A 19,591-nucleotide genomic window follows, 5' to 3' on the forward strand; every position below is an offset into this window, starting at 1 on the left:
TATCACTTTGTAGCCAGCAGGCAGTGCCTTCCTGGTACCTTCCTACCCAGTGCTACACAGAGACTGCCCTTGTGCATCCACCTACTGCAGATGCGATTTCGAGGTGCCCCACAGTTCAAGGGAGGGTGTGTTGTGGCCTGAGATCTAAGCGGTGCCACTCGTAGGCTTGAATCCCCATCTCTTGCTCCACCCTCAGCCCCTCTCCCATTGCGCTTAAGAAATCAAAGTGCTTGGTTCTGAATGTTTCAACAGAGTCGTGATCCTCTGGCTCCTGCCACCCACACCCATACCCTGGCAACAGAGGTAAGAGTTTCCCAGAAGGAGCTCCGAGGCCTCCGTGTGAGCAGCAGATCCAGTGGATAGGGCCAGCTGGCCTGCCCTATCCCGTGCTCTCTCCTTACCTGCCTCCTAGACTTCCCTGGCTGCTGGTCAGCAGCTCCACCCCGAGCCCTCTTGTCTGGATTTCTTCAAGTGGGGGGGGGGGGCAGCATCTAAGAGGCCTTCCTGCACCGTGTACCCTGGCAGCGTCTCTTCCCACTAGAACCTTCTTTAAACTCTTGGGCCACACGGCCGAAGGCCTGCCACTGGGAGCCTGGCTTTCCTTCAGCTCATGGTGAGCATCCATCCACAGAGCCTAGAGCGATTCCCATCTCTGCTGCTGTTCCAGAGGCCCCCCCAAGGTACCAGCATAGTGGTGCAGCTTGGCCCCATGAGCTCCCCAGCCGGCAGCCCCACAGCCCTCCCTACTCAATGTTTGTAGCAGCCCTCTGCTGCTCCCCAGGGACCTCTCATACACTGGCCAGGAGGCTGCAGAGCCTGCCTCTCCCTCCCAGAGGTCCTGACCCCCTGCCAAAACCACATGGGTAGCTGGGAGAGGTCAGCTCAGCCCCTCCTTCTCCCTGCTGGTTTTTTAGCTAATCCCTATGTTGGAAGTAAAAAAAAAGAAAAAAGAAAGTTGAAGCACTTTATTTTGGTTGTGTTTGATCACGGTCTGCTTGGAAGTGGGGACCCCTCACTGTGTCCACATGTCTGCGACCTGTGCGGAGTGTCACTGCGTGTACATACTGTAAATTATTTATTAATGGCTAAATGCAAGTAAAGTTTGTTTTGTTTTGTTATTTTCTTTTAGAGGAGATGTTGGAGTTTATTTTCTAAACAGAGTTTGGTCCTTGTGGGGTGGAAAGGTGAGGTGGATGTGTCCCGCAGCGGAGTGGGTCGAGATGGGCTGTGCTTTGGGCAAATGTGTGCTCAGTTGTCCTGACCTGTGAGATGGCAGCTGTCTGATCACCATAGCCCTCTGAGATTAGTTGTCCTCCTTACCTTGAGCAGTTAGAAAGACTTGTTTGGTCTGGTTTCCCTTGCTCTAGAGGCATTGGTGCAGACTGATGCTGGAATGCTGGAAGGCTGTGGTCTGACTTCTAGGACAAAGTTGGAGAGGCCCACAGGCTGGTCTGAGGCCCATAATGGCTTCATTCAAGCCAGTGTTGCCCAGGAGCCCCAGCCACAAGTCAACTCTCAGCCTCCTCAGCATCCCTTCTGTACCCAACCCAGGGTCCCAGTGACATAGTAGGACCACTGTCCAGACCTGTGTAAAGCCAGGTTCACTGCTGACTATGCTCATATGTCATCCACTTAGAAAAACAAAACAAAACAACTACCCAGTGTCAGCGTCAAGGGACTCAAAGCATTTAACAGATTACGAACCAGGTGAAATGCACCCACCTGCACTGTGCCTTAGCAAGGGCAGAGTCAAGACATACCTAGGTCTGTTTTGCTCCAGCTAGTCTGCTCCTGGTACCACAAGCCAGGCTGATGTCCCAGGTAAGTGACCTTGAGCAAGTCATCGAACTCTAAAAACCCATCCCTAGTTTTACCAGCTGGAAAGTACCTATCCCGTGGGGTTATTTGGGTCAGTGAGTTCATGCTTGCAAAGTGACATGGGGGTCTGAGACTGGGAGGTTAGAGACTGGAGTGTCTGACCTGCCTCATTAAGGGTTGACTTCATTAGGGAGATAGTGCCTGAAGAGACTACAGACGCATGTACAGAAAACATGGGCACAGGTGGGCTGTGTGCTCAGGTGATGGTTTCATAGATCGGAGTCAGAAGCAGGTTTATTACATCTGGCTGAGCAAGGACGCTAGCTAATCTCAGTAGTGGAGCAGTAAACATCTGGAAGGAGGAAGCTGCAGGGGACGCTTTCTGGACACACTGACAACTTCTGCAGGGGACCCTGAAAGGCTTTGCCAGGCCAGTGAGTCGAAGGCATTGGGGTCCTTGACATGGCTATGTGAATGCAATGTCATGCATTCACTCAGGACGTCTATCTGTTCCCCATAGGGGAGGCATCCACACAGCCAGGGAAGGAGATGAAAAGAAAGGCCAGCAAGAGGAGAAATCCACAGCTTTTACGCCCACCACACACACAACCCCAACACCAGATGTGAGGGGAGGACCATCAAGTACCCTCCTTAAATTTTTAATTTTAGCACAAACTTCTAAAGAAACACTGAAGGATTTTCATACACCCACCCTCCTGTATTGTCAGTACTGGAAGGCCTCACCCTCAGTGGTCCATTGGATATGTTCAAAATAAGTAAATAAAAAGCAGAACAGCACAGAGGTGGCACAGCCACTGGCACCAGCCACACACACAGGACAGAGTGTGGAAAAGTCGGCACACAGGGAAAAAGTCTTTCATTCTCCATCAGATGAAAACGCTATATGACGCTTGCCAAAAAATATTTTTGGCTTGGAAATTTTTCAGGCCCCTAAATTTAACCCACAAGAATTCTTTCCTAAATACCGCACCACTCAGTTGCCTTCATGAACGGGGGAATTTGCATCTCAAGAGTATGGGCCCCACACCTCAGGCTTAGTATTTTGTCATTGTGCATGGCAGTCTAGGTCTGCAGACCTGGGTCAAGGCCAGTCAGCCTGTCTACACAAGGGGTTTAGCACAACCTCTCCGGGCCCATCCCAGGCCCAAATAGCCTGTGTTACTAGAACACAGATGGGGTGCAGTGGGTGTGTGGCTCAATGTTAGGGCACTTGCCTATGGTGTGAGACACCTCAGGTCCCCGGGTTCAGCCCCCAAGCAAAAACAAATAAGTGAAAGAATTCTTATAAAGAGTTCTCACTTGACAAGCCAGAATTTGCAAGGGTGCAAAACAGAAAAGGGCTGATAAACAAAATCTGATAACTGACTGGAGAAGTTTGGGGGGAGTAATTATCGGAACTCTCTCATGGAGGCCCAGGAGAGCCAGGCAGCACTGGAGCCCATCTGTCGTGCCCAAGCATGGCTCAGAGCAGGGGTGGCGTGTGGGCTTGGGCAGCAGCTGACTTGGCGTCGGAGCTGGCTTCTGCCTGTTGCTAGCTGTGTGGTCTCCCTTGGATTTTTTGAGTCTTACATTCCTGATCTGTAAAATGGAATTACACATAGCTGCCTCCCAAGGTCCTATGGAAATCTAATGAGCTAGCTCCTGGCACAGAGACTCAACAAAAACAAAGGAACCCAGCAAAAGATAGAGGTCCCTGTGGCAATGGCACATAGGCACTTAGTCACTTGTCTGTGGGGACAAGTCCTGTATTCTCGATGGGGAGACAAACCAATAAGTGATACTTACATAATCTTAACAACCCATGTGGCAGACCCCAAAAAGAGAGAAGCGGGTTCCTTCTGAGTGGCCCAACTATGGAAGAGTGAGAAGAGATGCTCCCCTTGTGGTGATGGTGGGGGAAGTGGGGGGGAAAGATGCTCCCCTTATGTGTGTTTGGGGGGCGGTTAAAAGGCATGTCTGACTAACTCACCACACTAATTTCCGGAGTAAGGCACGTCAAGAGCTAGAGGGAGCATTTTACAAAGAGCAGAGAATGCTGTGGATCTGGGGCAGCACAACCCAGAGGGAGGTCTCAAGGGGTGAGCCCAGGCCAGTGAGGTAACAGAAGTCCCAGGGTGAGACTACACAGCAGCCAGGGCGTGGCAGACCTGGGCTGAGGAAATAATACAGTCTCTCTCTGTCTCTGTCTCTGTCTCTGTCTCTCTGTCTCTCTCTGTCTCTCTGTCTCTCTGTCTCTGTCTCTGTCTCTGTCTCTCTCTCTCTCTCTCTCTCTCTCTCTCTCTCTCTGTGTGTGTGTGTGTGTGTCTGTGTGTGTGTGTCTGTGTCTCTCTCTGTCTCTATCTCTGTTTCTGTCTCTCTGTTTCTGTCTCTCTCTGTCTCTCCCTCTCCTCCCTCTCCCTCTCCTGCCTCTCCCTCTGAAACAGTCTCCTGTAGTCCTGATTGCCTCAAATTCTATGTGCATCGAAGGATGACCTTGAACTTCTAACCCTTCATCTTCATGCCCTGAGGTAGAATTACAGGTGGGCACCACTATCCTGATTTATGCAGTGCTGGGATTGGAACCCAGGGCCTAGTATACACTCAACAAACATTTCTACCAACTGAGCTACAGTCCCAGCTACACAAGCTCAGCACCACTGCTCTGTAGAGGATAGACAAGCCATCACATAAGACACTGCCACCACATAAGATGAGACCAAAGCAGTGGCTGAAGTGGAAAAAATGTGTGAAAAATGGTGATGTTGTGTCTCTATGCAGTGTGTGTGTGTGTGTGTGTGTGTGTGTGTGTGTGTGTGTGTGTGTGTGTGACATACCCACGTACCATGGCATTCATGAGGAGGTCACAGAACAACTTAACAGGAGTGGGTTCTCTGTTTCCACTCTGCAGGTGCCAAGGTCTGAACTCAGGTTGTCAGGATTGGTGGCCGGCATCTGTGCTACTTAAGCCATCCCAGTGGACCTAAACTTGAACTCCCCTGAGCACATGTTGAAGGCATACTCTGCTCTCAGAATGAACTCCCCAAACAAAAGGAAGTGGACAGACAGGCCTCTTGCTCAGCTGTGGTGGACAGGGAGATTAGTAGAGCCACTGTGGCTAGCAGAGAATGCTGGAGCACTCCAAAGGCTACGTTTCACCAGAAAGCCTTGGGGCCCATGCTCAGGTAGCCCCAAGCCAGGTGCTTGGAGAATGGCAAGCGATTCACCAAGGTTGGGCTTAAGCGAGCAAAGGCTCCGCTGTGCGGATGGAAAGAAGCAAGCATTTAAAAAAGAGAGTGCAAAGTACACTACAGTCACATTGAAGGAGTGCCAGCCAGTAGGCACAGACTGCAGATCCGTGCTCAGTTCCTGGCCTTGCCTCTTGCTCATGGGGTCACTAGACCTTGCAGTGAAGGTGGGTTCCTACTGCAGGAAGGGAGGTTGGGAAGACGGATGTGGAGATGATGTCCAGGAAAATGTATGGAGGAAACACGAGGCACACCTACACACACACCACCCAGGGCCACCAAGACGTGCCATACCCATAGACACAGCAGGTGCCACACTTTCTTCACTGTTCTCTCCCACAGGCTAATCTTTTAGGTGCAGTCCAGAAAGCAAATCTCTTCACTCTAATTGGTTGACAACCTCTTGAAACATGAAAAGCTACTCAGCACTCTCTAGCCAGGGTCAGTGGGAAGCTTTCTACCCCAATCCCACCCCAACCCTCTAACCGGGGTGTCTAAGGGCCTTCAACTTCATAGAAAGATATCATCTGTTTCTATTGACCCAAAGCACCTACTAGGTGAATTCACAGCTCTCCCTCTCAAACTTTGTCATCCTGCTGAGCTTCTTTGTTGTTGTTTTTGTTGTTGAGTATGTTGATGTAGTTTCTCTGTCCTGAACTCACTTTGTAGACCAGGCTGGCCTCGAACTCACATCGAGCCACCTGCCTCCACCTCTGCCTCCCGAGTGCTGGGGTTAAAGGTGTGCACCACCATGCCCAGCTTCTGCTGAGCTTCTTAAAATGGCAACTCTGGCCATTTTATTCTTCCCTCCGTCCGATATGGTATCAGTACCATCATCCAGCAGTATGGCCCCTATGGAGTGTGCCAGCCATGTGCAAGTATGGTGGTGGCAGTGGTGTGGCAGGTGTGCTTCTGGGATCAGACAAGACCCTAGGGAGCCCAATTCCTAAGGTCGCGGTGACCAGACTGACCATTGTCACCTTGTTCTTGCCTCAGGGTGACCTTGGAAGGATTCATCCACATTTGAAATCACACCAGCTCCCAACTCTCTTTCCTGAAGGGATTGGAGTCGTTCTTTGGACCTTTAGGTGCATCAACATGTCCCAGATGGGCTGGCTTGGGGTAAGAGATAACTCACCAAGAATAAGATGCTAAAGCTTTAAGAGAGTTGGAGATGGGGCCAATAGCAGTCCCGGAAGCTCTTCCTCAAGGCAATAGGACAAGAGTCTGGGCCCTTACTGGGCCTGCAGGAATCAGTCAGTGGTAAGGACATGCATCGCTCCTGCAGAGGACCAGACTTCAGTGCCCAGCATCCATGTCTAGCAGCTCATAATCATCTTTAACTCCAGCTCAGAGGATCCAACATCCTCTTCTGACTTCCATGGGTACTTGCACTCACATGCACACACCTACACACACACACACACACACACACACACACACACACACACAATTGTGGATGGCCACAGTGTACAGCAGTTTATGCAAGAGCACTTTTGGGCAGAGCCTAGCTGGACCCTGTCATTCACGGGCTCCATGCCAGGGTGGGTGAGTAACAATTGCTCCTCGCCTCAGCTGCCTTAGCACTTCTATCACTGGGTTGTCTTGTCAACTAACTGGAGTGTGTAGGGAGACCACTGTCACTCAGAGATGACCATTTTCATGCCAGGCACAGTTTGACCTAGCTCTACCTGGTCCCGTGCCAAACTCGAGTGCACAAACATCATCCTCAGCTACAGCATTCTATTGAGAAATGGAGACAAAGCCCCAAGTTGGAACTGCACTCAATTCATGACACATCACACACACACACACACACACACACACACACACACACACACACACACACACACATACACACACACACACACATACACACACACATATGTGCACACACAGCGGTATTTTCATCACACTTTCCTCCTGACAGGTGGGCCAAGGTCAAGAGAAGTCACCTAACTTCTGAAGGTTACAAAAAGTTCTCTAAGTGGCCCTGCCACTCCACACAGCTTCCTCTCTCCAAGGCCAAGACAGTCTCAGGAGTCCCCAATAGGAGTGAGGTCCACTTAGGGCTCGAGTTTGGGGTGACCAGGGAAGGGGCCAGCCCCACCACCAGCACACACACCCCTACAGGCTAGTTGGACAAGGAGACTCCAAAGCTAGACTCAGAAGAGAGACAAGCTTGGAGAAAAAGTTGGGTTGAGAAGATAACCACCTGGTCTAAGGTCTGAGAGACTTGGGATCTGGGCTGGCTAGCCTTATGTCAGCTTGAGACATACAATACAATTATCTTAAAGGAGGGACCTCAGCTGAGAAAATGCCTCCATAAGATCTGGAAGTAAGGCATTTTATTAATTAGCAATGAAGGAGGGCCCCACCCATTGTGGGCAGTTCCATCCCTGGGCTGGTGGTCCTGACTTCCTTCGATGGTGAAGAATGAGGTGGAAGTGTAAGCCAAATGGACCCTTTCCTCTGCAACTTGCTCTTTGGTCCTGGTGTTTCATTGCAGCAATGGAACTAAGATGGGGTCCAAGGAGGAGTTGTGCCAGTGTGCCGGTGGATTATCAGTTGGCTCACCATCACCCAGAAGTGGCCAGGCAGTTTTTCAGGTTGCAAACAAGTATTTCAAGGAATCTGACATGATCTGGCTTCTATTGTGCTCCCCATTTCCCAAGTGCTGGAGACACCCCAGTGCACGCATCACTTACCAGAGGGTGCCAGGACCAATTTGTCACTGCGGAGCCCTGTTTCCTAGGCTTCAGGTTCTTAAAAGCCCAAGCAGGCTTCATCAGAGGGTTGGGTGAGCAAGACCCAGGGGCGTCAAGACTGGGGCCTGAGTTACCAAGAACTGGGTCTACAGGAGAGAGCTCATTTTCCCAGGGAAGGTCATAATATCCCCCCAAAACTGCCTATTAAAATGTACACATCCTTCCTTTTGTTAATAATCAGAACTGACTAGTCCCAAAAGGAAAGTATAGAGAGGTGCTGTGTTGGCCTAACACAACACTAAAAGTCCTTCTTCTCTGTACAGATATTTGGATGCTACCATCCAGCTTGCCACAGTTTCTGTATTTGGGGGAACATATCCTGCAAATATTTAATGATTTTGTGACATTGACCACTGGACTCCATGTTGGAAGGGATACACAGAAGCAGCAGAGTGGATGTAGGCTGCCTGCCTCGTGGGTGACCTCTAGTGGTGAGAGAGTGGCAGCAGCGAATTCCTGTTGCTCACCCAGCGGAGGTCAATTGCCTATGGTGGTCCTGGTTCTCTGACCTTCACTAGAAGTCCCTTCCTGTCGCCGAAGCTTGATGTTCTTTGCCAACCAGGGCCAGGGTAATTTCCTCTCAGGACGGCTGGGGTAACTGAGAGCACACCAGTGAAAGGCACGTGGGACCCAGAGCGAGCTATCAAAGCAGAAAGAGACACAAACTGGTCCGTTGTCTGGGCCTTGTTAGTATTTCTCTCCTTGACTAAAGTATATTCAGGGTCTCCTGAACTTTTAAAATTTATTTATTTATTATGTATACAGTGCTCTGCCTGCATGTACACCTGAACACCAAAAGAGGGCATCAGATCACGTTATAGATGATTGTAAGCCACCATATGGTTGCTGGGACTTGAACTCGGGACCTCTGGAAGGGTAATCAGTGTTCTTAACCACTGAGCCATCTCTCCAGTCCTCTCCTGAATTTTCTTTCTTTCTTTCTTTTTAAATTATTTTATTTTATATGCATTAATGTGAAAGTATTGGATTATTGGATCCCTTGAAACTGGAGTTACAGACAGTTTCGAGCTGCCATGTAGGTGCTGGGAACTGAACTCGGGTCCTTTGGAAGAGCAGACAATGCTCTTAACCACTGAGCCATCTCTCCAGACCTCTCCTGAACTTTTCAACTATTAAAAAGTTCAATTGAACTTTTCAATGTAGGGCCTCATATTGTCTCAGCACGGTCCAGTTTTAATAGGAATCCTACTGAGCTTCACTAGAATTACCCCGATCTGCCACATCTGATCAGAAATGAGATCACAGGCCCATAGAAAGTGGCTCAGAAGAAACCAGGGGTCACTATAGATAGACCTTGGGGCTCAATGATCCCTGCCACAAAGACTGGAGGGCCCTGAGCAGTGGCGATAGGAGGCGGTAGGAAGGCTTGCCTCGGAAACACATCGCTGTGTCGCATCCCCTCTCAAGCCTCCTACAGGGACAAGGAGGCTCCAGTCTTCTGCACCGCGTTGACAAAGGAAGGGATCAAAATGTTGGAAGCCTTCTCCGGGGCAGGGTGTGGGTTATCTGCGGTTAGGCTGGAGTCTGTGTACTTCTGCTGCCCTCTGCAGGACAGTTCTAGAATCACACTCACTCTGGGATGATGTGTCAGATTCCGAGAGGGCCCCAGATTCTGAAACACAGCCAAGGCCCCGCCTGGGGAGGTGTGCCAGTTGATTTTTCTGTCAATTTGATACATCTGGGGAGAGGGAAAAGAAAGCCTCCATCACATTAGTTTATCGGCAAGTCTGTGGGGGCACTTTCTTGATTAATGGTTGTTGTGGGATGGTCCAGCCCACCATGGGCAGTGCGGCCCCTGGGCTGGTGGTCCTGGGTATAAGCAAGCAAGCTTGGGCGTGCCATGGAGAACAAGCCAGTAAGCATCCATTCCTCCATGGCCTCGGCTTCAAGTTCCTAACCTGACTTCTCTTCGTGGTGGAAGAACTAAGATGAAACAAACTTTTACTCCCCAAGTTGCTTTTGCTCATCGTGTTTATGGCAGAAAATTGAAAGCAAGCACAGACAGGTTGCAGGCGAGGTCTTCCATCTTCGGTGCCTCTAGTGGCCCCATCACCCTCCCTTTCACAGTGTGGCCAGCCAAGCACACCTTGTGTTCTGCAAGGCCTCCCTTGTGCTACCTCAGCCCCTATTGCGGGGTTAAAAGAATGCACATTTAGTCAACCGCTATTATGGGATTAACAGGATGCACATTTAGTAATGCAGGCCGGTAAAGGGAGGCACCCACTGGCCCATAGGCCCCTCTGATCCCTTCTGCCTCAAGCTGAGTTTGGCTACCAGCACCTTGCCTATTTTCCCCCTTAGGTGCATCTGCCCCACCTAAAATATAAACTCCAAAATAAGGTAGGCCCAAGTTTCTGGTTCAGAACTCTGATGGACGGCCTTGTCTCCAGGATCTGGTCCCAGCAGTGTCTTTCTGGTCCTATTGGAGCTCTTAGGATGGCTGCCATCCCTGCTGGCTTCCAGAGCAAGCAGTGGCTTTACAGAAGCCTCTTCCACAAGCTCGAGACTGAGCAAGAACTGCCCGCCAAGATGGACAAATTTTGTCCTAGTCATTCCCAATCTATCCAGCTGCCCTCTGGCTCAGTCCCCAACTAAGGATAGAACTCTGTCCCCTTCCTGGTGGCCTTCTCTTTTGCCCTGTATGCACATTCATACAACACAATTTGCAACTGAGGATGCTTCCTGGCAGGGACAAATTGGGTTCTGTGAGTTATTTCCTCTTTTTCTCCCCCCACTCCTCCCCTCCCCCCAGAGCCTAACACCGAACCCAGGGTCTTGCATTTGCTAGGCAAGCGCTCTACCACTGAGCTAAATGCCCAACCCCTCCTGTGAGTTCTTTTATGCCACCCAAATGCTACAATGGTACCTGTAGTTAGCAAAAACTCCAGGGAAGGTGGAGAGTCCACACGAACTCTCTATGCTTGCTCACTCCGAGCTCTGCCTCAAGTAAAGACCATAGCCTGATTTTTGTTCCCACACAAAGCCAGAGAGCAGTGTGGCCAGGAACAAGACATTTGGGCACATAACTGACCAGGAAATCCACAAGACCTGTCACCTGAGGGAGAATCCCATCAGCAGGGGCTGGCCAGGGCTCCAGCATGCAGAAAGATTTTTATCTGGTCCAGCTGCATCCAGAGCCATCTTCGCAAAACCACCGTGCAAGCCAGGTAACAGCATGGACCAAAAAAGGCTGTGATCTGAAGAACGATGGAAGGGGGTCTTAGCTAAAGCCTCGATAGAAATACTGCTATGGCTCCTTTAAGAGCCACGAGCTCTATTCTGTTCTGGCAAACTGCTGGTCCTTAGTTTTCAGCAAGTGACCTTTCTGTTGGCACTCATTGAGCAGGGTTTGTGGTGTTTGCCAAGCATTTGAATCCCCACCAGGGAGGAGCTGGGCTGTGAGGGCCCCAGGCCCGCAGCTTCCAGTAAAATGCAGGCATCTTGGCAGCAGTGGGCTTCGAAGCCTTGTCACTGTTGTAAATCATAATACTCAGATTATTGCAGCACTTGTTCTTAAAAGTTTCCCAGAGCCGTTCCAGCTGCATCGTGAGGCACAGAGGGATTAGCGGTCGTTTCTTCACAGGAACAGCCCTTCGTGCTTCTCCACTCAGGAACTAACTCCAGGCGTTACAACCCCCGCTGCCTGCTGCCAGGCCAGGGTTTGCACCCAAGAGAACTGGACAACTAGCAGGGTGGAGCCCCGGCAGCTTTTCCTGCTGAAGAACACATGGGTTTCTTTAGTACTAAGAACTAAGAGAATCACAAAGGTTTGAGTTTGGTTTCAAAGACACTTATGTACCAGTAAAACCCCCTAGGCCTGGGCAAGAATCTCTTCCACTCCTTCCAAGGAGGATCTCCACCCACAGGCCAGGCCACCTTTCCTGTCTGGGCCATGTCGGAGAGCTGAGCCTGCCCTCTCTGCCAAACTGCAACTTAACGTTTGTGTCACTGTTTCCGTAAGAAAAGCATTTCCCCATTCAAGAATATATAACCCAATGGCTAACTACACTAACGCCGCAGGCTGGCAGGCCTGGTGCCTTGACTTCTTTCTGGACAGAGGTGGATGTTCTAAGCAGGCCTCCCTAGGCCCCCAGAGCAGCTCAGGGCACTCCTTCCTAGTTTTAGTGGCTCCATGGCATCCCCTCAAGTGCACAGCTGTGGGCTGTGGCCTGAAGCTATTCAAGGACAGAAAACTATTTAGAACCAACGACAACAACAATTTAACTTAAAACACACACACACACACACACACACACACACACACACACACACACACACACACACACACAAGGCAAACACTTCATCAAGCACGCCATGAACAAGCTTGGACACAGGGCCGGGCAGCCAGCAGGGGTAGGAGCCTCAGGTGGTATCTTCAAGGCACTTGCCTCACACCAGAATGTAGCAGCTGGTTAGCCCAATTCTAAAAACCCTTAGTGACGCTTTTTAATAGACAAGAATCAAAAGTACAGCAGCCTTACAATGTAGGAAAATTTAATACATACTATATAAACAACATTATTTACATCAGAAATCACTAGGACAGTGGCATTTTTCACAAATATAAATTAATTACTGTTTAGTCAACAGGTTTCAAAAGTCCACAAGTTTACAAGAAAAACCACCTGTCCCCAAGTGAGTGGGGCACAGATGGACTAAAGCAGCCTGGACCGTTGGCATGGCTCTCTTCACCCAACACATCTGGGTAGAAGACGCAGGTGCTGGGCCTGGGCCAGGCTTCCTGCTGACAAGTGGGTTTTGGTCTGTAGGATTTCAGTGTTGCTGTGTGTGAACACTTAAGTGACTCACCTTTGCCCTGCAAAGCCTGATGCAACCACCAGGCACACCAGGTCAGAACACCAGCAGCACAGTGAGAAATGTTTACGCTCCCCTGTGGGGCTTAAGGAATGACTACGCAGAGTACAAGGAACGGCCAGCAGACTGGGCTCCTGCAGGCTGGCCAAGCTGAGAGGACACAGTGACCAGCGGAGGCTTCACTCGGCCTTTTCTAGGGCCACAGTGCATCACAGTACTTCAGGCCTTGGCAACACTCACTCACTCACTCACTCACTCCTTCCTCAAGTGAGCTGCCCAAAGCCAGGCTCCACAGACCCCCACTGGCTGCTTCTCCCACCTGTGCAAACTTCCGCTGTAAGCATGTGGTGCACATACTGGTTTAAAGCAAGAGGAACGCCTCCTTTCTCCCAACCCATACTTGAAAATACATTCCAACACCTAAAGCAGATGTTTGATGGGAGATACTGTAATCTTAGAATCAATGTAACACTGATCTGGCCAGTATTGCCTTTTGCTACATTTTATGGCACTACAGTCCTGAATGTGAACAAAAGGAAGTTCCTTTTTCCTCATGATGAGACATCTTTGAGAATAACTTGAAACTTCTACCAACACGGTGGAAGACCTCTGTGAGTACAGAAAGGCAAGGCCTCCACCTTCCACAGGATACTTCCTATTCTTGCTGCACTCCCAGCATCAAAGAGCTCAGGAAACCAAACACAGATTAGTGTCAACAGCTACAATCCAGCAAGAAGTTCCATCTATGGTTTACTTTGCACTGTGTGGCCAAGGCGGACCTAACTTTCAACCTTTAACTGAGAAGTTGTGGCAGACCACCAGGCAAGAGACTATATAGCCAAGGGACTCCCATGTGGCCAGCTACTGCAAGTCACGCATGCACATGGTCAGGGTGAAGGACCCAGGTGCCACGGGGAGTCAAGACGGTGATGACGGTCTACTGAGCACTAGCTGCAGGGACTGACTCAGCACCAGCTAGGCCCACGGTGCTCTAAGCAGCAGAAGTAAAGGCCCACCACAGCCATGCCATGGCCAGATGTTTCACTCAGGGAAACAACTCACCTTGGGGAAAGTCATTAACAGTACTGCCTGGGATAAGCCTGCCCTGCCCCCCGCCCCAAGGGAGCTCAGGGAGCCAATCCTGTATATGTGTCCAAAACAAGACTTTTCAGCAACTTAGGTGTCTGGACTCACAGAGGCACACCGTACCCTATGTTCAAGTCAGTTTTCCTGTCTCCATCTAGAAAGGCTTTGGATGCCCTAAGAATACTGGCAAGCTATACTGAAAGTGAGTAAAACCTGAGGCCCTGGCCCAGTATCTATACACTGAGAAGAACCAGTGATGACCCAACCCAACCCAACCCAACCTCCCGCTAACGGGCTTCCTGCCATCTTACCACTCGGCTACCTCCGTCACGGATGCTTATGATGTGGGGAAAGAACTCATTTAGGTTTATACTCTACAGATCTCAAAGAAAGAGGATTTGATTCTACTGAGTTCCAACTTGTAATGGAAATGCAGCCACCACAGGTAGCTATTTTCACCTGGACTGTCAAGATGTTTTGGGGTCTGTAGAGTCTGCCTCATCAAGCTGTGTAAAAGAACCAAGATGCAGCTACAATCCACTGATGCACTCCAATACTGAAAGCTCCCCGCTTGCTAGCACTACCAATGCCCACATTAGGCATCTTGCCCTCATCTGCATGAGTGCTCCAGCCCTGGGCTCATCAGCAGCTATCTCATCAGCAGGCTACCTCCATTCCACCGCCTGGACCTGCGACTTTCCTTCTCACCACAGGAATCAGAAACCCACCAAGGATTCCTATTTCCTGGTTATACTACCCCCACCCCCTAACTCCACCCCTACACCCACGCCCCAAACAAGTAAGACCCACGTGGGCATCAACAATGCCCAAGTCACAGTACTCTAAAGTCAGCCAGAGGGACCCGACTTCCCCCACAAAGAGGGAAAACGGACTCCACCCAGAAGACCAAACCTTTGAAATGTACAAAGATAGTGTGTGTGGGATGGGGGTCGGGGATTAGTGTTGGCAGGGAGGAGGCCACGGTGAAGTCATTTCCCATCTCTTTATGCCCCCCTCACTTTTCACATAATGAGACCATGTATATCATTTCTCCCAAGAACAAATCTGAGGGGTATACCTGTTCCCCTTTCAAGTCTAGCAGTGTGAAACACTCCCTGTGCACCCACTTCCCACCAGCAGCATCCCTCGTGTCATAGTGAGCCAATCACACACTGTCCAGCAGGTCCTTGCCCTGGTCACTCATGCTGAGTAGAACATTCATTGACTCTGAAGATCCCCAATTCCTTCACAGAGGAAGTAGCCCAGTGGAGCTGGTACATAAAGTCACCTTCTCCTAGCACCCACGGAGGCTAGGATGGGGTGGGGTGCCAAAGTGCAGGAGCAGAGACCAAACCAAAGCAGCAGACGAAGCCTCCAACTCCTTCAAGTGCCCCTTCAGCTGCCAAGTTAGTGGACTCAGCAGCAGCGTATCCAGAAACTCCGCTCAGCAGCCTGGCCGCTGCCGGAGCAGACCAAAATGTCCAAGTGCTTGATGACTCCTGCGCGCGCTCTCTCCCCTTCCGAAGTTGTCCTTATGTTTTCCGAACATTCCAGTTATAATCTGGGTTGTCTTTCTGTTCTAGTGATCTCTCCAAAGGAGATCTGTGATCCAAGGGTGACTTGGAGTCATGGGGAGACTTCTGGGAAGGGGGCGAGCGAGGATCTGAGACTGCAGTGTGCAATGAGGGCGGGGGCTGTTTATACTCCCCCAACTTGTCTGTGTGGAAAGAGCGGTAATGGTCTGGGGGTCCCTGGCTGTGGTAACCCATCGTGGGTCTGTGCTCAGACATTCGTCGAAAATCCTGCTGGTGGTAATTCTGGGGCCTAAAATCATCTGACCTCCTCCGCTTGGAGTCATGATGGTGCCTAGAAAAGAGATGCAAAGATCAGCGGAAAGCCAGATTCCTAATACTTCTCCGTCTTCTGCTGCCATCTCTTTATACGCACATGGACCCAGAGACAAACATTTCTATTACCAGGAAGCCAAAGCACACACATAGACAAAAGACCTGGGAATGGTCAGCTGTTTCCCACACATGGGACAAGGCATCTTATAAAATGACGGCCACTCTTCAACACTGCAGTAACATACAAACACACCTGGACAAGCTCCGACAGCTTTGTGAAACTCACTCTCCCTTCAGAAAAACACAACCATAAATATTTTCATATTTCTTCACTATGCTCAGGAGAAAGATACACAAAAACTATTTGTAAATTATTAGCAGCAGTAACACCCAGAATCAATCTAGATATTCAGCACTAAGGTTGCCTAAAATAATTTTACAAGTTGACTCACTGCACCAGGAACTCTAGCTGTCACACATGAGGTAGGCGTGACCAGACAGCTACTTGCTGGGGACTGCTACCTCCTCCTGGGCTCCTTTCTCTCTCCAAATTCACCAGCTCCCAAGCCACTCCCCTTCAGGGACAGTCCTGTCACCACATGTGATCTATCGGCTGCCTGCCTAGGACCCTCCTGCTGTCCTAGCTGGTCGTCTTTATACCCTGGACCAGTCTACACAGCCAGGGGAAACAGGCTGAAGTAGTGGTTCTCAACCTTCCTAACCTTTAGACCCTTTAGACCTCCAACCACAAAATGATCTTCATACTATTTATGAATTATAATTATTTCATACTGTTATGAATCATAATATAAATATCTGTGCTTTCTGGTAGTTGTAGGTTAACCCCTGTGAAAGTGTTGTTCAACCTCCAAACTAAAGGAATTTGTGACCTCTAAGCCAGCTCTACAGAGGGTATTAGAAAAAATATATCAATCTGAAGAGAAGGATGAATAAACCCAAGAAGTCACAGGAAACAAATAAAAAACACCAGGACAGCTGGTGTGCGTGTGTGTGGTGTGGTGTGGTGTGTGTGTCTCTGTGTGTGTGTGTGTGTGTGTGTGTGTGTGTGTGTGTGTGTGTGTGTGTAATTATCAATGGTATTTTACAGGGCATCTAATAAATTACTTGGCATGAGAAGTACCAAGAGAGCACGATGCATAATGAGATAAGCTAATCAACTGGAACTTATCTGCAGAAAACGATACTGAAACAGCTGATAAATACAATCACATCCGTACACATCATCAAAGCAGGGTAATATTAACATTTGAATTTCCAAAGAGAGAAATGGAGGATGGCAACAATATTTGAAAAGTATTAAAAATCCTCCAAATTTATGGGTATAATAACCCTACATATCCAAGGACCTGAGTAATTCCTGAATACAAAAAAAAAAAAAAAACCACAAAGAAAACTATGCAGGGCTTCAACGTGCTGAGCGGTAGGTACAGCACTTGCTTAGTGCACTCAAGCCCTGGGTTTAATCTCTGTAGTACAAAGTAGGTAAAGAGGCAGGGATCACAGGCAGACAAGCATTACAGCATGTGACACATAATATAAGCAAGGATCGAAACAGTAAGAGTCTCAAAAAAGAAAAACAACAACAACGGCCCTTTTGTCAAAAAGCATACAAGCAGGCCATGGAGGAATATCTCAAAGAGCTGAAACTGGTGATCTAAAACTATACCCAGCAAAACTACCCTTAAAAACAAACACCTTCTCACAGTGCAGCCTCAGTAAGACAGAAGGAAAAGGGCAAATGGACAGAGCAGGAGGAAATGCAGACTTGCAAAAGGAGCCAGCAGAGATGATGGTGAGAAACCAGGCTGCAGTGGGCATGGAGGCTCATTCATGAGGTGGCTAACACAGGCTACTGTTACTCATCTAAATGCAAATCTTCCAAACAGCAGCAGGACACGAAAAGGATGTCTGCATTTCCCCCCACTGTAAAGTCACGGTGCCATCTCAACACAAAGCACAGCATCAGCCCAGGGAAGCCCACAGCTGCTGTGCGCCTCAACCAACAGCCAGATGCTGGACTAAAATCTGGTAAAACCACAGTCTTCTCCCCACACTTGCCATCACCTCACCAATGGCACTGTGTGCTGTAGAGAGGCACCATGTCAAAAGGCTCTGACTTGAATCACTGGATCCAAGTCGGCGAGGACACAGACTGCTACCACCTCAGAAGCCCTGCCACCTAGAACAAGGCTGAGGCCCATGTTAGGAACCACTCCTGTTGTCTCTATACTGTGTGCATACTCACATGTGGAGGTATGTGTGCACACATGTTCAGGCACATGAATGTGGAGGCCAGAAACCAGCCTCAGCTCTCAGACCTTAGGCACTACTCACCTTTTAAAGAAATACCATTACATTAGCTTATTCATCTACTAATTTTGTGTGCATAAGTAGGTGCCACCATGTGTGCAGTCTAAACTCAGGGCACTGGACTTGGCAGCAAGCACCTTTACTGGTTAAATATCTCATTGCTCCAACCTTGTTTTGTGAAACCGGATCTATCCCTGAGACCTGTAGCTCACAGATTAGGTTAAGCTGGCTGGCTAGTGAGTCCCAGACATCCTCCTAACTCCGCCTCTCTGAAATGTGCAGAAAAATCATGACATTTGCAGGAAAGTGGACAGATCTGGAAGGTACAATACTACACAAGGTGACTCAAACTCAGAAAGACAAACTGGAATGCTTCCCTCATACATGGATGCAACCTGTAATGTATACATGTAAGCTGGTTTAAGCATAGGAAAAATCTAGAAAGGAAACCAAGAGGGAATATATTATGTGATGAGGAAGTATTGGGACATGGCGGAAAGGACACATGGACATGAAAGAGGACAATACCTGGGAGGGAGTTACAAGGAGAGAACAGGGATTGTAGGAGGTGGGAGAGAGGCGGGAAGGAGACCCACAAACAATTCTGCTAAAAAATGTCATGTGGTACATTATATGCTGGATTAAAAATAATCACAAACAGGTTTCCAGGAGAGCCGTGCCACTTTCTCCACTGATGCAGCCACTCCTAAGTTGTCCATGCCATAAGTAACACCCCACCCCACTCACACAGCAACCACAAGAAAGCTCAGGGACACAACAAAAGGCAACATCAAAGGAGAAGGGAGGCCTGCTGGAGGGGAAGAATGAGGGGAAAATGGGGGTGAGATGCCCAAAATTATATATTTATTATATGCGTTATAAAGTTCTTCAACGGCAAATACTTTTTTTAAAGGGGGTGGGGCTGGGAAGATGTCTTGCTGCTCTCGCAGGGTACTTGGATTCAGCTCCCAGTACTAACATGGCAGCTCAACAATCTTCTGTACTCCAGGTCCAGAGATCTAACACACTCTTGGGACGTCCTGAGGTACCTACCAAGCACACGCATGGTACACATATGCACAATGCAGGCAAAACTCTCATACATATAAAGCAAGAAATACATGTTAAAAAGCACCCGTCTTTCCAGTATCCTGAAGATGTCCTGAATGCAGGGACATGGGATCTATAACTGACACATGCAAGATGTTCAGTATGCACTGAACAGTCAGACCTGAATACGCATCACCATCCCCCCTCCCATAAACAGGTCAGCACTGGGTCTCTCATAACATTCTACACACCTGTCATAATAGTCTCTGTGTCCCCGGTGGTCTCGGTCGCTGCTGTATTGCTCATATGGTCTCTTTCTGGACATGTTGTTAGGCCGGTAGCTTCCGGAACGGTGGGCATCCATATGTCTCCGGTCACCATAATGGTGATCCTTATACCAGTGCTGCTCATACTGATGGTGCCGGTCACTGCCCCAGGGCGCACTGTTACCACCGCCATAGCTGAACTTTCTTTCCCTCTGCCAGTCTCCTCGATCTGCACAAAGAGAACTGTCTCGTAACTACAGCATATGGCAGAATGTACATAAGGCTGACATATTAGGAGATAATCTCCTCGTTCTTAGCTTTATCGCTTTATACCTTCATCTGTT

The 19,591-nt window shown here is 49.2% G+C and overlaps 1 protein-coding gene across 1 annotated transcript in view; it reads right to left on the minus strand.

The window, feature by feature from the left end:
* Positions 1–14,542: 14,542 nt before the first annotated feature.
* Chd2 (chromodomain helicase DNA binding protein 2) overlaps positions 14,543–19,591 on the minus strand; it is a 110,612-nt gene continuing 105,563 nt past the window's right edge. The window contains exons 38-39 of the mRNA XM_051148729.1: positions 19,233–19,476; positions 14,543–15,619 (exon numbers count right to left, since the gene is read on the minus strand). Of these exons, the coding sequence (XP_051004686.1) occupies positions 15,286–15,619; positions 19,233–19,476 (578 nt within the window). The 3' untranslated portion in view covers positions 14,543–15,285. The remainder of the gene's footprint in view (positions 15,620–19,232; positions 19,477–19,591) is intronic.

Source organism: Acomys russatus, chromosome 7 (assembly GCF_903995435.1).
Source record: "Acomys russatus chromosome 7, mAcoRus1.1, whole genome shotgun sequence".
Taxonomy (NCBI): domain Eukaryota; kingdom Metazoa; phylum Chordata; class Mammalia; order Rodentia; family Muridae; genus Acomys; species Acomys russatus.